This window comes from Pristiophorus japonicus, chromosome 1, assembly GCF_044704955.1.
Source record: "Pristiophorus japonicus isolate sPriJap1 chromosome 1, sPriJap1.hap1, whole genome shotgun sequence".
Lineage (NCBI taxonomy): Eukaryota > Metazoa > Chordata > Chondrichthyes > Pristiophoridae > Pristiophorus > Pristiophorus japonicus.
In genome coordinates, this window is record NC_091977.1 from 120710815 (window position 1) to 120735299 (window position 24485).

The following is a 24485-nucleotide window of genomic DNA, read 5'->3' on the forward strand; positions in this document are numbered from 1 at the left end:
CAGCGCTGAAGACTTGCTCCAGAACTAGCCGTGCTCTAGCCAAGCTGTTCCAGTACAGCTACAACACTGGCATCTACCCGACAATGTGGAAAATTGTCCAGGTGTGTCCTGGCCACAAAAAACAGGACAAATCCAATCCGGTCAATTACCGCCCCATCAGTCAACTCTTAATCATCAGCAAAGTGATGGAAGGGGTCGTCGACATTGCTATAAAGTGGTACATCCTCACCAATAACCTGCTCACTGCCAGGACTACTCAGCTGCAGGTCTCATTACAGCCCTGATCCAAATAATGACAAAAGAGCTGAATTCCAGAGGTGAGGAGAGAGTGACTGCCTTTGACATCAAGACAGCATTTGACCAAGTGTGGCATCAAGGATCCCCAGTAAAATTGAAGTCAATGGGAATTAGTTGGGCAAAACTCTCCAATAGCTGGAATCATACCTAGCACAAAGGAAGGTGGCTGTGGTTATTGGAGGCCAATCATCTCGGCCCCAGAACATTGCTACAGGAGCTCCTCAGGACAGTGTCAATGATCCTCCCACAATTGTCAATCAGAAGTGGTGATGTTCGCTGATGATTACACAGTATTCAGTTCCATTCGCAACTCCCCAAATAATGAAGCAGTCCGTGCCCGCATGCAGCAAGACCTGGATAACATTCAGGCTTGTGTTGATAAGTGGCAAGTAACATTTGCGCCACAACAAGTGCCAGGCAATGATCAACAAGAGAACACAAGAACATAAGAAATAGGAGCAGGAGTAGGCCATTTTGCCACTCGAGCCTGCTCCGCCATTCAATAAGATAGTGGCTGATTTGATCTTGGCCCCAACTCCACTTCACTGCCCACTCCCCATAACCATTGATTCCCCTATCACTCAAAAATCTGTCCATCTCCACCTTGAACATATTCAGTGACCCAGCCTCCACAGCTCTCCGAGGTAGAGAATTCCACAGGTTCACGACCCTCAGAAGAAATTCCTCCTCAGCTCAGTTTTAAATGGGCGACCCCTTATTTCGAAAGAATGTCCCCTAGTTCTCGATCCCCCCATGAGGAGAAACATCCTCTCTGCATCGACCCTGTCAAGCCCCCTCATAATTTTATACATTTCAATAAGATCACCTCTCATTCTTCTAAACTCCAATGAGTATAGGCCCAACCTGCTCAACCTTTCTTCATAAGACAACCCCCTCATCTCAGGAATCATCCTCGTGAACCTTCGCTGAACTGCCTCCAATGCAAGTATATCCCTCCTTAAAGAGTCAAACCACCTCCCCTTGACATTCAACGGCATTACCATTGTCAAATCCCTCACCATCGACAACCAAAACCTAACTGGACTAGCTACATAAATACTGTGGCTACAAGAGCAGGTCAGAGGCTGGGTATTCTGTGGTGTGTGTCTCACCTCCTGACTTCCCAAAGCCTTTCCACCATCGACAAGGCACAAGTCAAGAGTGTGATGGAATACTCTCCACTTGCCTGGATGAATGCAGCTCCAACAACACTAAAGAAGCTCAACACCATCCAGGACAAAGCAACCCGCTTGACTGGCACCCCAAACACCACCTTAAACATTCACTCCCTCCACCACTGGTGTAGCATGGCTGCAGTGTGCACCATCTACAAGATACATGCAGAAACCTGCCAAGGCTTCTTTAACAGCACCTCCCAAATCAGTGACATCTACCACCTAAAAGAACAAAGACAGCAGGTGCATAGGAACACCACTACCTCCAAGTCACACATATACCCAGACTTGGAAATATATCGCTGTTCCTTCATCGTCACTGGGTCAAAATCCTGGAAATCCCTACCTAACAGCACTGCGGGAGTACCTTCACCACACTGACTGCAGTGGTTCAGGGAGGTGGCTCACCACCACCACCTTCAAAGGCAATCAGGGATGAGTAATAAATGCTTTGCCAGTGACACATGAATGAATTTAAAAAAAAGGATTCTACATTGGCAGACCGGACACATTTTGTACTTCAGAATAGGTCTCCACTATCTCCCTTTTCTTTTTCTGCCTGCACAATTAGCTACTGTGAGATGATCCACCTAGAAGCCAACTGGAGATAACTGAAAATACAAAGTACAAATACATTGGCTCAGGTTACTAGGACAGTTACATACAAGAAGAGTTTTCATTTCAGCATTGAGTTTTATTGGCTGGAACCAAGAAAGGAGATACATTCACAATAACACTATTTAATACTGGATATGAATTATTTATAAGAATCCAACTTAGGAACAAAAGGAGATAGCCAGTTTGCTCTGCTATTGATAAGCATTCTTATTTTTAAATCATTAATAAGTAACCAGTAAATTAATACGACCATTTTCATAACAAGTCACAATGACTTTAAGATCATATGCAAATAAATGGCAGGTTATAGAGAGGCAGCTGTCAGTCTATTTTTCATACTTTCAACATTTCTTTCCCTTAAAGCCACAGGGGAAAAAAGTTCAACTTCCCATTATGTTGATCTGAATGAAAGAAATAGTATCAAGCATTGCTACCAGGACATCTTTGAACAAGCTTTTGATCACCGGCCTTAATATTTCCTTGTGTGACTTTGGTGTCAAATTTTGTTTGATAACGCTCCTATGAAGCTCCTGTTTTTTTTTATATAAACAAAGTTAAAGCCGTTATATAAATGCAAGTTGTTTTAGTAGGAAGCAAGTTGCCATAAATCAAACTCTCAAGATTCTGCCTGAAAACTGACTTGTTAGGTGTACAAGCCCCATTTATTACAAGCTCACAGGTCGGGGCCTCCACACCTCTGCTCCTTTTATGGCCCTGACCTGCAGCTGGTGGTTTCTCGCAGACTGGATTGAACGTCACCAAAATCAAGGCCGCTGATTGGAGCGTGGGCAGGTACAGCAGGAGAGGCAAACAACAGAGGAGCGGCGAGGTCGGGGCGAAGAAGCAACCAGAAATTTTAAAGCGACTTGATCGGGGCCCAGGAGAGGCGCGAGTCTGGGGGTCCAGAAGAGGCGAGGGTCCAGGGGCAGCATGGGCCAGCCCACACTGCAATGTGTGTGCGCACTTAGTCCGTGCGGCAGAGCTGGTCTCCAGTCGTCATGGTTAATCCTTGCCACTGGAACAAGACCTAGCAACGGCCACCACATGTTTAAAAAGTCCACGCACAGGCATCCTCCACCCTTCAATATGTAGTTCGGCACCTGGAATGTCAGGTCCTTCATTGAAACACCTGTGAACTCATCCCTTTTTGGTGTGGAAGCAAGTCATCCTCGATACGCTTAAGAGGATTACAAGCTGCACCAGTCCAAGCACACAGAGGTACAGAAAAGCCGTGCCATACATGACTCACTTTGTTTGGCAAGTTCTGCCATCAGGACCGTGACAAAGCCTACTTCTGAGGCCTGAAACGAATAGGTTATTGAAACAGATGCATTTTATGGAGTTTACATTGACCAGTAAAGTAATGCTGGCCACTACAGCAACCAATGGTAACAAGCCGTAAAGAATTACTAACAGAAAACCATTTAAATTCATCAAAAGCATTGAAATTTACCAAAAGCAAAAATCAAATGGAAATAAATAAATAAATTCAGAAGGGATAAGATAATCTTTACAGGATTCCAATAAAAACTTATGGAAAATAAAGTATTTGAGAATCCAGTGCCTCTCCCAATGGCCTAGTGATTAAAGGCACCAACTGGTATAACAGCCATGCAGACCAGAAGGTTCCAACTTCAAATCCTGGTTTGTGCCAAGGAACTCATATTAGTTAAGGCAGTTACAATTAGCCTCAGCACCCTGTGTGAGGGAGGGAAAATAAAAATCAGAAGGTTCTTGATCATGTGGACATCAGATGGAGTGCAAAGGCTTGGCAGTGATGTACTCCAAAATTGAATAGCCTGCTGATTCTCATTTTCTCAGCTCACAGACTTGAACAAGGTACCAAAGGGTCAGCTATCATCCATAACAATTGTACACCAGCCAGTGTGACAGACTTTAGGAGACACAGGGGTACGGGAAACTATGGCACGTTACTTGAAATTTCAAAAGAAGGCTGTTTCTTCAAAAAGGTGCACTTAGAAACATAGAAATTTACAGCGCAGAAGGAGGCCATTTCGGCCCATTGTGTCCGCGCCAGCCGACAAAGAGCTGCATGGCCCTTGGTCAGCAGCTCTATCGACTCTGGATCAGTTCCCATGGACGGGAGGATAGCTAATATAACACCACTTTTTAAAAAAAGGAGTGAGAGAGAAAACGGGTAATTATAGACTGGTTAGCCTGTCATCAGTAGTGGGGAATATGTTGGAATCAATCAATTAAGGATGAGATAGCAGCACATTTGAACAGGATCGGTCCAAGTCAACATGGATTTATGAAAGGGAAATCATGCTTGACGAATTTCTGGAATTTTTTGAGGATGTAACTAGCAGAGTGGACAAGGGAGAACCAATGGATGTGGCGTATTTGGACTTACAAAAGGCTTTTGACAAGATCCCACACAAAGAGATTGGTGTGCAAAATCAAAGCACATGGCATTGGGGGTAATGTACTGAAGTGGATAGAGAACTGGTTGGCACACAGGAAGCAGAGAGTCGGGATAAACAGGTCCTTTTCAGAATGGCAGGCAGTGACTAGTGGAGTGCCGCAGGGCTCAGTGCTGGGACCCCAGCTATTTACAATATACATTAATGATTTAGATTAAGGAATTGAGTGTAATATCTCCAAGTTTGCAGATGACACTAAACTGGGTGGCGGTGTGAGCCGTGAGGAGGATGCTAAGAGGCTGCAGGGTGACTTGGACAGGTTAGGTGAGTGGGCAACTGCATGGCAGATGCAATATAATGTGGATAAATGTGAGGTTATTCACTTTGGGGGCAAAAACACGAAGGCAGATTATCATCTGAATGGCGGCAAAATAGGAAAAGGGGCGGTGCAACGAGACCTGGGTGTCATGGTTCATCAGTCATTGAAAGCTGGCATGCAGGTACAGCAGGCGGTGAAGAAGGCAAATGGTATGTTGGCCTTCATAGATAGGGGATTTGAGTATAGGAGCAGGGAGGCCTTCCTGCAATTGTACAGGGCCTTGGTGAGACCTCACCTGGAATATTGTGTTCAGTTTTGGTCTCCGAATCTGAGGAAGGACATTCTTGCTATTGAGGGAGTGCAGTGAAGGTTCATCATACTGATTCCAGGGATGGCTGGACTGACAAATGAGGAGAGACTGGATCAACTGGGCCTTTATACACTGGAGTTTAGAAGGATGAGAGGAGATCTCATAGAAACATATAAGATTCTGACAGGACTGGACAGGTTAGATGTGGGAAGAATGTTCCCGATGTTAGGAAAGTCCAGAACCAGGATAAGCAGTAGGCCATTTAGGACCGAGATGAGGAGAAACTTCCTTCACTCAGAGTTGTTAACCTGTGGAATTCCCTGCCGCAGAGAGTTGTTGATGCCAGTTCATTGGATATATTCAAGAGGGAATTGGATATTACGGCTAAAGGGATCAAGGGGTATGGAGAGAAAAGCAGGAAAGGGGTACTGAGGGAATGACCAGCCATGATCTTATTGAATGGTGGTGCAGGCTCGAAGGGCCGAATGGCCTACTCCTGCACCTATTTTCTATGTTTCTATGTAAAGGTTACATATAAACCCATGAACAATAACAGAAAGGCAAAGAACACCCAGCCCATCCAGTCTTCCTCACCACAACTGTGACATCCCTTATACTGAAACATTCTACATTCCACCCCAACCGGAGCCATGTGATCTCATGGGAAAGGCAAAAACCAGATAAAAACCAAGGCCTATTTAGGGAAAAAAAATCTGGGAAAATTCCTCTCCGACCCATCCAGGCGATCACGCTGGTAGTATTCTATTCCCTGCAGTACTTACCATTATATCTGCGCCGTCCAACAAAAAGGTCATCCAGTCTAATCCCAATTACCAGCTCTAGGTCCGTAACCCTGCAGGCTGCTGCACTTTAAGTGCCCATCCAACCATCTCTTAAAAGTGGTGAGGGTTTCTGCATCCACCACTCTTCCAGGCAGCAAGTTCCAGATCCCCACAAGTCTCTGCGTAAAGAAGCCCCCCCCTCAAATCCTTCCATCAACCATCTTAAAATATGCCCCCTCATAATAGACCTCTCCACCAATGGAAATAGAGCCTTATTATCCACTATGTCCAGGCCCCCAATATTTTGTACACCTCAATGAGGTCTCCTCTCAAACTCCTCTGTTTCAGCCTATCCAATCTGTCCTCATAACCAAGATTCTCCATTCCAGGCAGCATCCTAGTAAATCTCCTCTGCACCCTCTCTAGTGCAATCACATCCTTCTATAATATGGCAACCAGAACTGCACGCAGTAGCTGTTTGACTGTTTGAGTACTTGGAGGTTCAAGTTCAATAAAAGAAACATTGCAAGTGGAGAGAACTTTTTTTTGTAGTTGAAGTGATGAATAAGTTAATGGAGCAGATATAATAATGTAACTAATGAACAGGTACTTTGACCTTTGATCAACCAGCAAGTCTAAGCATAACCAGAACAAGCCTTTGAACTACCATTCTTAAGGACTATGACTTCAAAAAAGGTTTTGAAATACAATGACTTTATAGCATGGAACCAGCCACCATGGTTAATATGGAAATACTAATTTGTGCAGCTTTTCGTGTCAACGTCCCTCATATTTCAGGACTAGGACGCTAACTTTCCAACTGTTCATGTAGTCCATCAAAACTTCTTTCAAAATGTACTGAACTGCCCCATAAAATGCAACCTCATAATCCAGTATTTTATTCAACAGCAATGAGATACTAATTTCTAATTTTCCATTGATCAGTTAGATTTTGTGTTTTCACATCCCTTTCAAATATGTTATTCTAACCTAAAAATCACCACTAAAAATTGATATTGAATGGAATTTATATTATATATTTGCGACTAGAGACATCAGCACTACAATAGTTGAGACATTGTTCATAAGAACATAAGAAATAGGAGCAGGCGTAGGCCATTTTGGCCCCTCGAATCTGCACTGCCATTTACTAAGATCATGTTGATCTGATCATGGACTCAGCTCCACTTCCCCACCTGCTCCCCATAGCCCTTTATTCCCTTATCGCTTAAAAATCTATCTCCGCCTTAAATATATTTAATGACCCAGCCTCCACAGCTCTCTGGGGCAGAGAATTCCACAGATTTACAACTCTCAGAAGAAATTTCTCCTCATCTCAGTTTAAATGGGCGGACCCTTATTCTGAGACTATGCCCCCTATGTGGAAATATCTTCACTGCATCCATCTTGTCGAGCCCCATTATCTTATATGTTTCGATAAGATCACACCTCATTCTTCTGAACTCCAATGAGTAGAGGCCCAACCTACCTTCATAAGTCAACCCCTTCATTTCCGGAATCAACCTAGTGAACCTTCTCTGAGCAGCCTCCAATGCAAGTATATCCTTTCTTAAGTCAGGAGACCAAAACTGTAAGCTGTACTCTAGGTGTGGCCTCACCAATACCCTGTACAGTTGTATCAGGACTTCTCTGCTTTTATATTCCATCTTCCTTGCAATAAAGGCAAACATTCCATTGGCCTTCCCGATTACTTGCTGTACCTGCATACTAACTTTTTGTGTTTCATGCACAAGGACCCCTAGGTCCCTCTGTACAGCAGCACTTTGCAATTTTTCTCCATTTAAAAAATAATTTGCTTTTCTATTCTTTCTGCCAAAGTGGATAACCTCACATTTTCACACATTATACTCCATCTGTCAACTTTTTGCCCACTCACTTAGCCTGTCTATATACCTTTGCAGATTTTTTGTGTCCTCATAATTTGCTTTCCCACCCATCTTTGTATCAGCAGCAAACTTGGCTACATTACACTCGGTCCCTTCATCCAAGTCATTAATATAGATTGTAAATAGTTAAGACCTCAGCACTGATCGCTGCGGCACCCCACTAGTCACTGTTTACCAACTGGAAAATGACCCATTATCCCGACTCTGTTTTCCGTTAGCCAATCCTCGATCCATGCAAATATATTACCCCCAACCCCGTGAACTTTTATCTTGTGTGGTCTTTTATGTGGCACCTTATCGAATGCCTTCTGGAAATCCAAATACACCACATCCACTTTATCCACCCTGCTCGTTACATTTCATGGCAACATAGAACCAAGTAGGCTGCATAAATTTGTGATCAATTTTGTTCCCAGACGCATTTCTACAGAAGCACCTTCAAGGACTCACCTTCAAGGATGGCTGCTACCCTCGAGGCTCGTGACAAAATGCTACTGGGAACAAAATTGATCACAACTTTATGCAGTGCAGTTGGTTCAATGTTGCCATGAAATGCACCTAGTCATGTAAGCGAGGCCCATAGAGCACAAGCAGTCACAACACGTTGCAGAACACAACACAAGCAGTCACAACACGCTGCAGAACACAAGCAGTCACAACTGCTTTCAGTGGAGGTGGTTTCATGGTACAGGTATAGGCACTAATTAATCACTCAACATCAGGATTTTCTAAACAAAGTAGGAGTTTAAATTTAATAGGTACAACAAACTTATGCTGCAGGGCTTTTCTCACAAAGAACTAATGAAAGGGAGAAACAGACACGCATTGAAATATTTGGTTGGTGTTTTTCCCTACAATTATTAAAAAGAAAAGTTTGCCAAATGGAGCTTTAAGCTGCAAAATACCTTTCAATATTCTACTCATCAATTTTCAATTTAACAAAATCAGCAAACTTTCAGAAGACAATATTTTTTTTTAAATGGAAGAGCTTAGAATCAAAATAAATTGCACATTCCTATGGGTAGATGTACACTTATGGGCTTAATTTCTAAATTATATCTATTGGAAGTTGAAGGAAGAGAAAATATATAAAACAGCTTTAGAGCACTTGGAATTGGTTATGGAAGACATTTAGATAAGATATCAAACCTTCCCCACCTCCCCAATTTCACCGTAGTTGATCTGCCTTAGGCACCAGCAGGGGGTCAAGGCATGGGCGCACTCAACCTGTTGATAAATGCTGCAGACAGGTTGCCAAGCAGCACAGCAAAGGGACAACCCACACAAATGAAACAATAATTGATTAAGCCAGAGTTTAAACCGGGGATCCCAGCCATTAGACTATAATAGTGAGTTGTATTTGTACAATTGGATGTTTGGGGCTTTTATTAAATCAGCACACAATAGGGGTTTCCTTTTGCATATGGAAATAATGAGCCTTCCGATTCTGTATAATTTTTTCCAGTCATTTTAGCATTTAAAGAAAATTCATTCTTGGCATTTATTGCTAATCCCTAGTTGTCCTGAGCTGGTGGTGGTGAGCCTTCATGATACAACTGACTGGCTTCCCAGGCAATTTCGGAGGGCAGTTAAGAGTCAACTACGTTGATGTGGGACTGGAATCACATAGGCCAGACCAGGCAAAAACAACAGGCATCATTCCCCCAGACAGTGGGCCCGAGCTTGGAGAGAGTTCCGCCCATGGCCGCCAAGGTTCCACTTGAAAAAAAATATATTAAAAAAAAAAGATTCCTCAGGTACCGCCCATCTGCCACCCAGGTCCCGCCCAGCAGGAGATTCCTCGGTGAAGTACCGCCGCCCGCCCGTGCCGGAGGCTCAAAAACAGGGATATTCCTCGTGCCCGATCCTCTAAGATCCACCAGAAGGACCGCTGGCAAAAAGGTGGACTGAGCTGGTTGTGAATTGGGCGGTAGAGAGATTCGCTCAGAGTGCTGCAGTGTTGCACATCCCGGGTAGCGTCAATATGCTATACCATTATCAGAGGCTCAGAATTAGTTATGTGATCGACCTTAAGCTGCACAAAATGAGTTCAGGCATGTAAATGAAAAGTATTCCATTAAAGGGAAGGTGTGATCGAGGAAGTGGTAATGAGTTCTGAAATATGGTAAAGGCTCAATGGAGATGCCCTACAAGAGTTTTTAGACCATTGCAGGCAGAACAGAGTTATTGACGGAATGTTAGTGCACAGATGGGATGAGCTTCTGTCAGAGTAAATAGGCGAAAATGAGAACATGTAATGCTCTGGCAGCTCACAGCATCTGATAGTGAGAACAGCATCACCTCAAGTATAGAAGACAGAAAAAGATATATAATTGACTGTAAGGTCACTGATATCAGGGGTGGGACTCCACAATGGTGGACCTAAGAAAAAGTGGACTGAAGTGCAAATCTTAATGTGAGCCTTGCAAGTAAACTATCTCTCATTGAATGGCAGCCTTCCTGCATTGATGACCCTTACTTGTCGTATCGCAATCGCCTGATGAAAGGGCCCATTAATCAGTCGCATCATATGTGGAGGGCAAGATATTCCTCATACAGCAGTACACCCGAAGGAGATTTGTCTTTTCTCAGGATGCACCCCAGATAATGTTAAAATGAGACACTGACCAAGAGTGAGTGAATAATGTGACTATTGAATAGTACAACATGTCAAAGTGACAGAAGATGCAAACAGTTGAATCCAACATATGTATAGTTGTTTCGAGACCAGTCAAGTGACATTGACAACGACAACGACCCATGTGAAACAACGGCCACAACTTAATGAGTAAAGAACATATCCACCACCAACACCCAACCCTCTATCCATGACCACCATCTCTCTTTATCCCCCTCAATGTGAGGCCCATCGTCCTCCTCATGGGTCCGCCTTCATCACGGTGAGCCACACCCCTGCCCCTCACCGCCTGTGCTCCATCACGTTGTGCAGGAGGGCAGCTGAAGCGCTGCAGACATGTTCGTCTTGGAGAGAATGTAGGGGGCAGTGATTGAAGACGCCAGCATCTCGGGATCTGTCGATCTCGATGATGTGGGCTCGGTGGGGAGGGGGGTGGCAGTTGCATGATATGGCCAGAAGCCATCCCTTGCCTTGGTCGGAGAGTTGGTGTTGCGCTCCACCGCACTAATGAGCCACTCCATACTGGCAGTATGCTGCTCAGCAAAGGTGGCGATGCTGGCAGCTATCTCAGCCATGGTCTGCAGCACATCTCGATCTAGTTCCACGCTCATCCTCGACTGCTGGACCATTTCTTGAATTGCTGCGCGCCGTCCTCCATCCTCATCGGATTGTTGCATCATCCTCGGTGCTTGCGGTTTGGTGGATTTTCCGGCATGGCCTCTGTACCTCCCAGCACTTGTTCCTACTTCGTCCGACTCGAATCCTAAGTCGTCGAACCCTGACACCGATGTTGGCAGGACAGGTGGCACACATGTCAGGAGGCTGGACTGCTCCTCTTCCACCTCCTCAACCTCAAGTGGTTCGAAGACTGGCACTTCTCCCTCCTGGTCTTCGTGACTCTGGGTGGTGGAGGTTGGTTGGTGCGGTAGATATGGGTGATCTGGGTGGGGGGAGGGGGTGCAGGAAGGAGCTGGTGTGTTGGGCTGGTGACGTCGGGGTGGGAGACATTGGTGTCATACTCGGCCTTTGTGTGCCAGAGGTGGATGGGATGCATTGCTCGATGCTGTCCGAATCAACATCTGCAAGTAGAGGACAACATTTCAGTGTATAGCTGGGGGCTGAGGTTGGTCAAGCTGACATGTGAGCAGTCATATTTAAAATTCTTACGTCAAGGAGTTCCAATGCTACATGAGCACACCATCAATGGCCGACACACTGCGTTAAAGGCATTTGACTTAACATTGCATGACCTTTCATGACATGAGCGTGACACAGACCAAAGTTTAGTATAAGCTTACCATGCTCTAGCATGGGATCTGCATCACCCTTTGTGGTGGCACAGCAGTGGTCACCCACCAATGCCAAGGCATTCTCCTCTAGACTGCTCGACTCGATGACATCTGCTGGGTCCCCTCCCGTGGCACTCAGGCTCGATGCCTTGGATGTTCTTTTCTTCTGCAAAAAGAAACGTTGCAGCCTTTTTCCCTTTTGTTCATGCAACGCACAGGCTCTCGCAGTTGCATGAACCACATCGTTCCATCGTTTCCAACACTGGTCTCCGTCCCGCCTCCCTCCAAATGCATCTATATTGGGGTAGTGGAGGCTTGCCATGACCATTCCAGGTGAGGTCTTTATACTGGCGCTCCATTTCACATACAAGCTTCCCCAGGGAGCTCTGGACTTGGCACCATCAGATTTTTTTAGAAGCTATCCCCCCCCCCCGCCACTCATTATTACTTTCCTTGATGGCTGGCTGACTGATTAATTTGTTTCTCTCGCTCCAAAACTGAGGCCTCTCCAACTGGCAGGTGCAATTGAGTGCACAGCTTCAATGAGCATGCGCAGCTGTGCCATTAGCCCCAATCGCGGCAAATGTGATGTCATCAGCCAGAGGAAACTACAAAAACAAACAGCCTACGTCTCACACATGTGCGGTGCACAGCCTCTGATGTTTGCCGAGTCGAGAAGCTTGCACCTAGCGCCCACTGCCTGCTGCTGCCACAACCATGGCAAAACTCGCTTCCGACTGGCCTCAGCGGCAGCGGGCAGCAAAAAGGTCCGTTCCGACCGGGGATCACTGAGAAAAGGGCGAGCCTTAGTGTTCAAGTTCGGACCTAGTGTGCCAGTTGGGTTTTTAACCACAATCAGATAGCTACATGGTCACTTTTACTGATTCCAGCATTTTAGTTCAATTTTTTTTTTTTTAAATCACCTCAATTACAATTCTCAAACCGCCATGGTGGGATTTGAACACTCATTCTCTGGATTACTAGTCCAGTAAAATAACCACTAAACATTATTAATACTATGAAAAGTGCCACATGAAGAAAGAATTCTGATTGCTGTTTCATTGTACACGGAGGTGAATGCATGACTCCTGCTATCAGGGTCTGTCTATCATGCACAACAAATTCCAAATTATGCAATGTTTGGTACAACTGACATTCCTGTACATCAAATAAGTGATATTTTTAAAAATCTCTCCCCTCACCGGTTTTCTCTCTTTCTCTCCCATTTGAGTCCTGCCAAAACCAAAACCTTGCTGCAGGGGACGGCCAAGTGTAGTAATGCATTTGTATCGCTCTTATTTTGAATACACTTTTCCCCATTTCAAATTTATAACTAATGCTACCAAGACTGCTTCGTACAAACACTCGATTTTCAGTAAGGAAAAGCCTTTAATATTGATATTGAACAAAGAGAGTCTTTTTTTTTTAAAAACCTAAATAACATCTAAAACTAGGGGGCATAGTTTAAGAATAAGGGGTTGCCCATTTAGAACTGAGATGAGGAGGAATTTGTTCTCGGAGGGTCGTATCTGTGGAATTCTCTGCCCCAGAGAGCTGTGGAGGCTGGGTCATTGAATATATTAAGGTGGAGATAGACAGATTTTTGAATGATAAGGGAGTGAAGGGTTATAGGGAGTGGGCGGGGAAGTGGAGCTGATCAGATCAGCCATGATCTTATTAAATGTCGAGCAGACTCGAGGGGCCAAATAGCCTACTCTTGCTCTTATTTCTTATGTTCTTAACATGTTTTTTGGATTAAGTTTTTCCAGTGTCATAGAAGTCTCCCAAGTCTAGTATAGAGCCGCCTGGAGATTGGAAGCTTTTAAAAATATGTATAATAATATTTTCTATTAGTTGAGTTAAATGATGTCTTAAAATAATTGCCTCAGTAACAAGAGAATTGAATTCTGGGCATTCCTGGTGTATTTACTTCAAAACAGAGAGCCAATATAGAAAAACAGACTGCGTAGATTTGGGAAACGTTGTTTTGACAAAAAAAACAAGATCAAAGAGGGAATTGGAAGAGAAAGGCAAAAATAAATAACAGATTGAGAGTGGAACACAGAAATTAAAACCAGATAATAAAAACAAAAGCATTTTACTTAATCACTAGTATTAATTTAAAACTCGGGCGAGGCATTATGTACGTGCTGTACCATGTGAGGCAGACAAGAAATACTGGAAGTATCAACACATGGTATACATGCAGGAGCTGGTGATTCTCCAAAGGAGTCGTCGATAGGCCTGGGAACAATTCCCTCTGGCAACTCTGTTTTCAGCAGCCATACTAACTCGTGTATTTTAGCTGAGAAAACCTAAACTTGTACTCTCAATACTTTAGAATCAACTTAGGGCCATTTGCAGGGATTGCACAATAGGCTCAAATGCACAGCAAGCTCATGGTTGCACAACAGACCCAGCAGTACTCAGTTTATTAAGAGCTTCCGACCCAGTGTATTAGTACTTGACACGCAAGCAATCTGTGTATGGTGTGCTAATGGAGTGGAATACTTTTAACAAGACCAGTTTCAACACAGTAGTGGGCCTTTGACTGCTTTGCACCTGCAGATGTTAGATAAACTATCCATTGAACAGCTGTTTCCCCTCAGGAATAGCTCCAGCCGCTCATCAGCTGGCAAAAGGAACTCAAGAGGAAATCCAGACACACTAAACAGGCTAATCAAAACTTTCTGTCCAGTTCCTAGAGACCGATTACCATGGAAATATTTTCCTTTTGAATGAGTCTGGAACAGACATTTCAGAACACTATTCTAAACATGTGTTAAGCTGCAAAGGATTTCTTTGCCCACTAAAGATGTCGTTTTCTATATTTTAATCATCTATGGACAAAAAAAGTAAATGCTTCCACAAGTCAATATGGAGCCTCTCTGGGGCAGTGTCGAAAGCAACTATTATTAATCTATACATATAACTCTCCAGATTTATTGTCCAAGGCAGTCTCAAGTGGCTTGGGGGTGCCCTAGAGTTGCGCTGTAGACCCCCTTCCCCCACACACCGGACTGTAATGGCTCGATGGTCCTCCTGTTAGTGATTGCCTATGTGACTCCACTGCTAACTTGCTCAAATTTCCTTAGAAGGTTCTAATTATCCATGCAGAGCAGGTGCTACTGTTGGTTTTCTGCCGCTGGGAGAGCGGTAGGGAGGAAAATTCAGTTCTGTTACACCATTTTAAATGTTGCTACTGATGAAAGAGCCATATATTGGGCCCAAGTTTCGGGCCGTGCCTAGAACGGCGCAGCCCCGACCTGGACACCCGTTTTTCGAAACAAAGTGCGCCAAAAAAAAACTTACAGATTCTCCGGCTCCCTGCAGGTCCTCTGGAGCTGGGCGCGGCGCAGCTCGAGCTGTAGGTGGTGGAGCCAGGTTTCTGGGCTGAAAACAGTGGCGGGAGCTATGCACATGCGCGCTACAGTGGGCGCGAAGTGCAGTAGCTCCAGGCGCCCAAAACTGTGTGGGAGGGGCCCGAAGCACGCAGCCCCTAGCCCTGGCCGAATGGCCTCACTGGGGCTGCGTGGATAAGGCCGCCTCCCAACTGGACCCCACCCGACCCGCGCTCCCGACCCCCCCCAAATCCGGACCGAACCCGACTCAACCTGACCTCCCTACCCCCGCCCCCGACAAGAACTGACCCGGCCTCCCTCTCCCCCCTCCCCCCCCCCCCCCGACCCGAACCAATCCGACCTCCCTCCCCCCCCCCCCCCCCCCCCGGACCCGACCCCGACCTGCGCTTCTCCCCCCCCGCCCCCACCCCGGACCCGACCCCGACCTGCGCTTCCCCCCCCGCCCCCACCCCGGACCCGACCCGACCTCCCTCCGACCCGACCTCCCTCCGCCCCCCCCGACCCGACCTACCTGTAAATCCGGTGCTGGGGATGGGCCCCGCCCAAGGTCTTGGGCCCAGCCCGTTCAGCCTCTCTCTCCCTTCGCGGCTCCCTCCCCCTTTTCTTCTCCCCACCCCCTCTCTCTCTCTCTTCTCCCCCCCCTCCTCTCCCCCCCTCTTTCCCTCCACCCCCTTCCTCCCTCTTTCCCTCCACCCTCCTTCCTCCCTCACTCTTTCCCTCCTCTCCCTCTCCCTCCCCCTCCCCTCGCTGTCAGAAACACAGACACTGACAGAGAGTGAGAGACACACACACACACAGACAGACAGAGAGATAGAGACACTGACGAGGGGGGGGCGTCCCAGCACGCTGTTGGAGAACTCCCGGTGCTGCAGTCGATAAGTAGAAAATGTTTTATTTATTGATTTTTTTTTTTTTAATTATTTCTTATTAATTTTTTTGGATTGATTTATTTGTTGATTTATTGATGTATTTATCATTTATTATTGATGATGGCTCTGTATTTGTAAAACTGAAGCGTTTAATGTTTGTAAACTTCCCTTTAACCCCCCCCGCCCCCATTCCCTACGCCTGATTTTCTAAAATGTAGACAAGGTTTTTCTGAGCGTACAAAAATCTACACTTACTCCATTCTAAGTTAGTTTGGAGTAAGTTTTCACTGCCTAAACTTTCAAAACGGGCGTAAGTTGCCGGACACGCACCCTTTTGAAAAAAAATTTGTTCCAAACTGAAACTGTTTAACTGACTAGAACTGGAGCAAACTAAATGCTGAGAATTGCAATTTCTAAGATACTCCATTCTAAACCAGTTGCTCCAAAAAAACAGGAGCAACTCAGGCCGAAACTTGGCCCCATGGTTCTGTGAATTAAGCAGCTGTAAAACACAAAAGACCAAGGAGAGAACTGTATTGGGGGTTGGGAAGGAAGTTGGTCACTCATGGTGAGGCAGACACCTGGGTGAAAAGACATGAGAGTGACAAGCAAATTTCTCGAACGTATTCTCTCTTTGCAAAGGAAAATGGTAGTGGATAACCAGTGCCAAGAAACTGCGACTAGAGGAGCAACGCCAATCTTGAAAATTTAGTGCATGAGGAGGATGCTTTGCAGCTCATAGGCATACAAACAGGAGAGGCAATATGAGATTGGCAAGTAGAAGATGAGGGATAAAGATAAAGGCAGGGCCAGGGGAGCATGCCACTTTAGCTTCATATGGATTTTTAAAATGCAGCAATGGTTATTTCTCTCAATCTCTACTTCCTCAAGGATTCATATTAGTGTTTAGACAGCTAAACCAGCATGTTTTTGAAATACTAGTATTGTCTTGCAGGAAGAGGCCAGGCAGTCGGAGGAAAAGCAGGGCTCATCAAGATCCCCAACCTTTGTACCATCTTTACCAACTCCATCATGGCATCTTACCTTTCCCAGCATCAGCTCAGATACACCCACTTGGATGGAAAAAGGGTTTTCACTGGGTGAGGCATTAAGCTCTAGTGAGAAAAAGGACGTCAGGGTGAGAGGGAGGATACCATTTCTCACCACCAAACTCAACTATTTCAATGCTCTCCTAGCTGGTCTCCCATCCTCCACTCTCTGTAAACTTGATCCAAAATGCAGCTGCCCGTTTCCTATCCCATACCAAATCCCACTCACCCATTACTACTGTCCTTCCTGACCTGTATTGGCTTCCAATGCCTCTTTCCAATTTATCATCCTCATGTTTAAATCCCTTCATATTATCAGCCCTATTTCCAAATTCCTCCAGCCTTACATCACACACACATTCATTTAATTTCCTGATTACTCCTCTGTGAAGTATCTTGGGCATTTTTCTACATTTTAGGTGCTATATAAATTCAAACTGATATGGCCTTTGAGAATGCTGGACTTTCTTAGTCAGCCAGTTTGGTGAAGGGGGGTGTGTTCTGGGAGATTTATTAGGCTTCACAACTTTCATTTACTGAAAGCACTCAGCTATAAGCACCAGCCTCCTTTCTCTGGAAATAGGTTGATGGTTCTCAGACATACCTTTTTCTTGTGTACCCTGCTCCTTATTTGGGGATGGAGGGACTTCTTCCTCCTCGTCAATAAACATCCCTTTCAGTTTAGAAAGTACTAATCCTTTCTGTGTGGTAATATTATGCAGAATAAAGCATGCAACAGTGACTCTGGAGACTTTTGCTGGACTGTATTATAATGCTTCAATAGATTTATTCAGGCACCTGAAACAGACTTCAAAATGCCTATGGTCTGCTCTATTGAAATTCTTGCAATTCCATGGGCTTCATTATATTTGTTCCACTCCTCCGTCTGCAGAAGCCTCACTGTTGTTAAGAGCTAAGAGTGCAGGGGATATCCCTGATCATGAAGCAACCATCTCAATACACAGATTGATTCCTTGGGTGAGAGGGATGTCCTATGAGAGGTTGAGTAGAATGGGCCGATATTCTGTGGAGTTTAGAAGAATGAGAGGTGATGTTATTGAAATGATGCGTAGAAGTGTTTTTCTCTGGCAGGAGAGTCCAGAACTAGGGATCATAGTCTGAAGATAGGATGTTGGCTGTTTAGCACTGAGATGAGAAATTTCTTCACTCACGGTTGTGAATCTTTGGAATCTCTACTCCACGGGGCAATGGATGCTAATTTGTTTAGTTTATTAAAGACTGAGATTGATAGATTTTTGGGTACAAAGGGAATCCAGGGATATGGGGATAGGGCAGAAAAATGGAGTTGAGGTAGAAGTTCAGCCACGATCATATTAAATGGAGAAGTAGGCTTGTGGGGCCGTATGGCCTACTCTTCCTCCTATTTCTTGTGTTCTTATAGCTCAGAGTCAACAAGGATGGTATGATGGATTTTTGCTCAAGTACCACGACAGCTTCCTGGGTAGCAGATATGAATGGGGGAGAAAATGTTCTTGCTGTCCTACACTTGCTGTACATTTATTAAATGAAACTGAGGGGATTGCTATACAGAGCTTTCAATGCTACAAGAGTTCCAATCAATTGGTGTGTGCACATGTGGGAATCCCGCTAGTCTATACAATTGATACGGTTGACCACACCAACCTCCTTCAGTGGGTATCCTCTCTGCTCCAGTGGAGTGGAACTGCCCTTGATTGAACCTTTTCCAGCAATGGCTTAGCTTCCCACCCCTGCAGTGTTACATCTGATGTGATCCTCCTCTTCCATGCCCAAATGCTGCCTCACGGCAGCATCATCCGAAGAGATGTGATCAGGTTGCAACGTAACCTGCTCCATTTCCGCCGAGATCTCTGCATTCTACAACTCTGGCCTTGTGTGTATTATCTTGTGTACATTGTGCTTTTCTCTCTACCCCTCCACTACCTTAGGGTTGCCAGCCTGCTGGTCAGACATCTAGTCCTGGATAAGGCGCAAAATCCTCCAGTTAAACAGGGAAGCCATAGTCTTTGGCCTTGAAAAACTTGGTCAAGCTTTCTATCCACCTCCCAGCCACTGTCTCAGGTTGAAGCCAACAGCTCGAGACTAAGGGGTCCTATTTGAGTCTGAGCTGAGCTTTAAACCCCATATACTCTCCATTACAAAGACCACTTACTTCCATCTCAGCTCACTGCTGCTAAAACTCTCATCCATGCTTTTGTTACCTCCAGACTCGATTATTCCAATGCTCTCTTGGTCATCCTCCCATCCTCCATAAACATCAACTCAAAACGCCTGATGCCTGTATCCTATCCTACACCATGTTCCACTCACCTGTCACTCCTGTGCTCGCTGACCCACAATAGATCCCAATTCCCCAATTTAAAATTCTCATCCTCGTGTTCAAATCCCTTCATGGCCTCGCCACTCCCATCTCTGTAACCTCCTCCATTTCTGCAACCCTCCGAGATCTCTGCATTCCACAACTCTGACCTAGTGTGTATTATCTTGTGCACAGTGTGCTTTTCTCATGACAACTGTGTGTGGCGACTTTTTGTACATTCAACAGTAGAATCAGGGCTCTTACCAGAAGCCAATACAAGAGATAAAATAGTCAACCATTTTTAAAAGAAAAAAATCCTATTATATTCTCTGAAAATGTTGCCTTTTTTCTTGGTGAATGCAGAATTGCATTCAGTGAATCTTGTTAATAGCTTTTATTCATCAGATCACGACATTGGCTCTGAATCAAGGAAATAAACCTGGCTGATACAGCGAGTACAATTACCTGTTAGACAGGAGCTGGGACTTTGTTCCAGATGGAGAGGTCAGATATATTGCCAGGTCACCTCGGCGAGGGTGGGCTATGGTAACTCGGACAACGATGTGCTCCAGATAAATCACATGGTGGTTTGTGTTGTCTGAACAGCCAGTGGCTTTGTAGACTGCCCTCACAACATGCTCAGGGCGAATTGTTCTGCAGCAAGATTAGAGAGAGAGATATCATTGCACAAGTTGAATGCTTCAGCATGGGCTGACCATCTTTCACAGATGAGGCCAGTTTGCTGCTCGACTACCATGACAGTGTCTCAGTAATGAATGAGAAAAATGGTAGCAATACTCTTTGACAACAGCCTGTTAAACAAACATTTTATTACAGGCTATGCTGATGATGCAATGACAAGTGGACATTTCCTGAAGAGAATGTTCACAGGTTTCCCAATTTCATTTAAATATATCAAAAGAACAAACACATTACACATTTGTGCAGTGAAATTTGTGATTTAGAAATATTTACTAATTTTCCATTAACTGTCCTACTAGATTTTGCATTTAAAATCAGTTGTAATGTCCTTTGTCAAAACAACTGAACCACCCCGAAATAATTCCACCACACAAAAAAAGTCTTTAGATTTAGATACATCTCATCAATACACAGATTCCAGTATCTCGTTAGCAGACATAAATCTACAACTTAAAGGTTCAAAAGTGAATAATTTCCACTTCTTAGCAACAACTGAATTATAGATACATTAGGAGTTTGGTTATTTTAAGTTAATTTTCTTCTCTTAGAATGCAAGATAACCAATATGCAATAGAAGACATCTTTTTGAATCTCTAATAAATCCTATCTTTAATAAAATCTCTTTAAGCAGATAATTCTGCACATGGTCCTACAAATACACTTCAAAAATAATTAATTGACTGAAGTACTTTTGGACATCCTGAGGACTTAAAGAACTTTACTAATTCAAATTTTTAATTCCCACAGGAGTAAATAAGGGAACGAGAAGATGCAATAAAGCTTTTTAAAAATGATGTGAGGTTTTGATAGTGTGAATAAGGAAAAATGATTTCCCTGGTTGCGGAGTCAGTGATGAGAAGTCATCAATTTCAAAGAGTCACTAAAAGCAAGGAGAGGGGTTAGGAGGATTGTCTTTATGCAATGGGTTGTTAGAGCAGGGAATACTTTTCCACAAGGAGTAATTGAAAGAGAGACCATTGCATATTTTGCAGGAAAATTGGATATATATTTGAAGCAGAGCACACTACATGGCTATGGAGACAGAAGGTTTAGTTATGGATTGCTCTAGCAAGGAGTCAGCACAGACACAACTGGTTGAATGGCAGACTTCTTGGAATTACCATAAAGCATGGTTTCCTGCAGTCCATTAGGGAGCAGCTCTCAGACCAACTTCAAGTTAACGCCCCTGTTGTTTGCTTTGGATCTGCAACGGAATGCAAGAGAATGCATCCAGCTGGTGACATCCCTTGGCTCAGTTGGTGGGAGACCTGACATCACAATTTTCAGGTCATTAAAATAAATTATTTAAGAAATCCATTCATGCTAATACTTAGCTTTATAAAATGGGATATACTTTGAAAAGTAGACTCTCAGTAGTTTCCTGCCCCTTTACGGCCCAAAGTTCAATAATCATTCTTGTTGCTAGTCTCTGAACTCTCGCCATCGGTGCCCTTTTGAAAAATAGGTCTGAAATTTTATGTGTGACCGTTGCTAATTTATGTTGTCTAAATTAATTTCAAGTTTGACTCTTTGTTTCCATTCAGAAGACAACCCCACCTTCAGCCCTGCAGTCTGGGGTGGATCCAGGTGTCAAAAAGGTAAAAAGAGTTTAACTCACTGCTGGTCAATACATTGGGTGGGGGGGTGGAGTGAGGAGAAAGAGCGGGGCGGGGGGGAGGGGGGAGAGTAAGGAGAAAGAGTGGGGGGGGAAGGGGGAGTGAGGAGAAAGAGTGGGGGGGGGGGTGAGGAGAAAGAGTGGGGGGGGGGGAGTGAGGAGAATGAGGCAGGGGGAGTGAGGAGAATGAGGGGAGGAGTGAAGAAAAAGAGGGGGGCAGTGAGGAAAAACAAAATGTCAGGAGTTGGCTTTTTTTCGTAACTATCTCAAGGGAAAATATAAAATGGGTGTTGTGCTGATTTATAAAACTCGTTTATAACTGTTGAATGCGTTTAATGACTGTAGTCAATCCTTCACAACGCAAAGAACCAACACCCAGGTGTCTAATATGAGGATGTTTTAAAAAGCCAAAAACATTCCCTTAACAGAACACCAAAAGAAACTACCATGTGTCTCAGTCATTATCATAAATTATTCCTTTTTGTCAAATTACGTAGAACATTTGATTTCAGGTCACCCTCTAATCATCATTATTATTATTCATGCACAGTGTGTATTTGTTCAATTTCAAAATAGCACAGAACATTTTTAAATGTCTACTAATATTTCAGTTCAGTCAAAATGTATGTGGTTGGTTTACATAACTCAGTTACAACAGAGAAAAGCCAATTTAAACCCACCTGTCATTAACAACCCAGCAGAGTCAAAACAAGTTTATGTAAAGTAATTAGCGATGGTTCTCTCCCTTTCATATTACACATCTAAAAGTGCACTAAACATGTAACTGCAATAGGAAACTTATTTTAAAACTATGAAATGAAGATTTCAAGAAAGGAAATCAAAATAGTTACTTAAAAAGGTTACTACAGCAAAATAGAGCTTTGAAATGTATTGGCTGATCATGTTCCCCATGTTTAGTTCGCAATATTTGGTACCTGCTTTGTTTGTCTGGGTTCTCCACACAGATGTTCTGGGGTGGGACTGATTTCCAACGCTCTGCTTCTTTCACCATAGCTTCGGCATCCATTAATCCAAATCCATACAGGTGGCTCACTGTCAACATGAAAATTAAGCAGTCAGTAATACCCTATCCCCTTCTGAACTGGCAAAGGCAATTCCTCCTTACATCACCATGATCATTTTCAAGTGCATACCTCCAGCTACCTTATTCCAGTTCTTCCCCCAATTCCTTCATTACAACGGTGACTATACTTCAAAAAGTACTTCATTAGCTGTAAAGCACTATGGGGCATCCGGTGGTCGTGAAAGGCACTATATAAATGTTAGTCTTTCTTTCAATTAGCTGAGCACTTCTAGACAGTGGCAGCCACCAGTCTTAGGACTAAAATACATAACCGTTAAGATGACCCCTTTGGCAGCAGCTGTGGGTAAATCATATTCATGTACTTTCATTGGAGGAACAAGCCACCCTTTCAAAAAGAGAGAGATTGGTTTACCAAGGTGCCTTCCTGCATCACCACTTCCCGTGGTACAACTTAATTCCAATGTTATTAAAAAGCTAGAGTTCAAATTACATTCAATATAATCAGAGACCGATACTTCTGGTCATTGAATCTGAAGGAGTAGATTCACCCTTTACCTGCTGACCATACCAAATTCTGAACAGCATGTGTACGGAACGACAACAAACACTAACCGACGGTAACTAGCAAGGTGGAATTAGCACATCAACAAGACGGTGAGGAATTCAACAGAGTTCTGTAGTTGGGAGTTTGGCCCAGTCTCTAGGATGCAAGGTAGGCAAGTGCTAGCAGCAGTGCACTACATCAGATACAGGAGATGGATTTCTCACAATTTGTTTTTATAGTCTCTTGAACACTCTTAGTTCAACTTAACTATTTAGTTGGGAAATCTCAGTCAGCCATGTGGAGCTTTAAAATGGCGTTCCTTCTCTGACCCTCTCCCAATACAGCTCCTTATACCTCCTAGCTAGAGGGTGCTATACATTAAACCGATACACCTTTCCTTTCATAAACAAAAATGAATTAAAGTTAGTTTCACTATAAACAGGTAGTTAGCTATTAATACATGTATTAAACAAACAACAACAAAACTTTGTCTTATTGATTCTTTATCCAAGTGTTGCATGTTTCACACTTTGAAACATAGTCTTTTATATCACTGTTCAGTCCTGGCCAGTAAACGGATTCTCTGGCACAACAAAGAGTGTTCTCGACACCAGTGTGAGCAGCACGAAGTCGCTGACAAATGTCGGATTTCAAGGATTTTGGTATGACACAGCGATAGCCTTTGAAGATTATGCCATCCTGTGTTGTGAGTTCGTCACAAACTTTGAAGTATGCGTGCATTTCAGGTGGGCATTCATGTGTCGTTTCTGGCCATCCTGTTGTGATTTGCTGTAATGTGGAGTCGCTTGCAGTTGGGCATTGTATGGTAGTCAGTCCTTGTTTGGAGAGTGGGAGAAAGTCCACCATCTCGATGCATTCCACTGAAATTTCTGTCGGTGATCTCTCCACGTTTTCAAGGTAAGCGCGTGAGAGGGTGTCTGCTCGGTAATTTCTTTTCCTGGTTGATGCTTTATTTCGATGACATATTGATTGCACCAAATGAGCAGACATTGTAGTCGCTTGGTTGCTGCAGTCATATAGCAACGAAAGGCTTGTGGTCTGTCCATAGCGTAATCTTGCGACCGTATACATATTGATGGTTTTGTTCCATTCCGAAGACTTGAGCAAGCAGCTCCTTTTTAATTTGAGTGTATCGCATTTCTGCTGGAGTGAGCGCTTGGCTCGTGTATGCAATTGGTTGTCCCTGTTGCAGAAGGATGAACACAAGACCCTTTGCTTGAAGCATCTCCTTGACCTTCAGTTGCAAGTTTGTGATCAAAG

At 44.1% G+C, this 24485-nt stretch overlaps 1 protein-coding gene across 3 annotated transcripts in view; it reads right to left on the reverse strand.

The window, feature by feature from the left end:
* The window catches only part of pcsk5b (proprotein convertase subtilisin/kexin type 5b), a 280532-nt gene that overhangs the window by 34020 nt on the left and 222027 nt on the right, over positions 1 to 24485 (reverse strand). For all 3 annotated transcript variants that reach the window (XM_070882813.1, XM_070882798.1, XM_070882808.1), the window contains 2 exons: positions 22551 to 22668; positions 19764 to 19952 (listed from right to left, as the gene is read on the reverse strand). In XM_070882813.1, coding sequence (XP_070738914.1) covers positions 19764 to 19952; positions 22551 to 22668 — 307 coding nt within the window. The remainder of the gene's footprint in view (positions 1 to 19763; positions 19953 to 22550; positions 22669 to 24485) is intronic.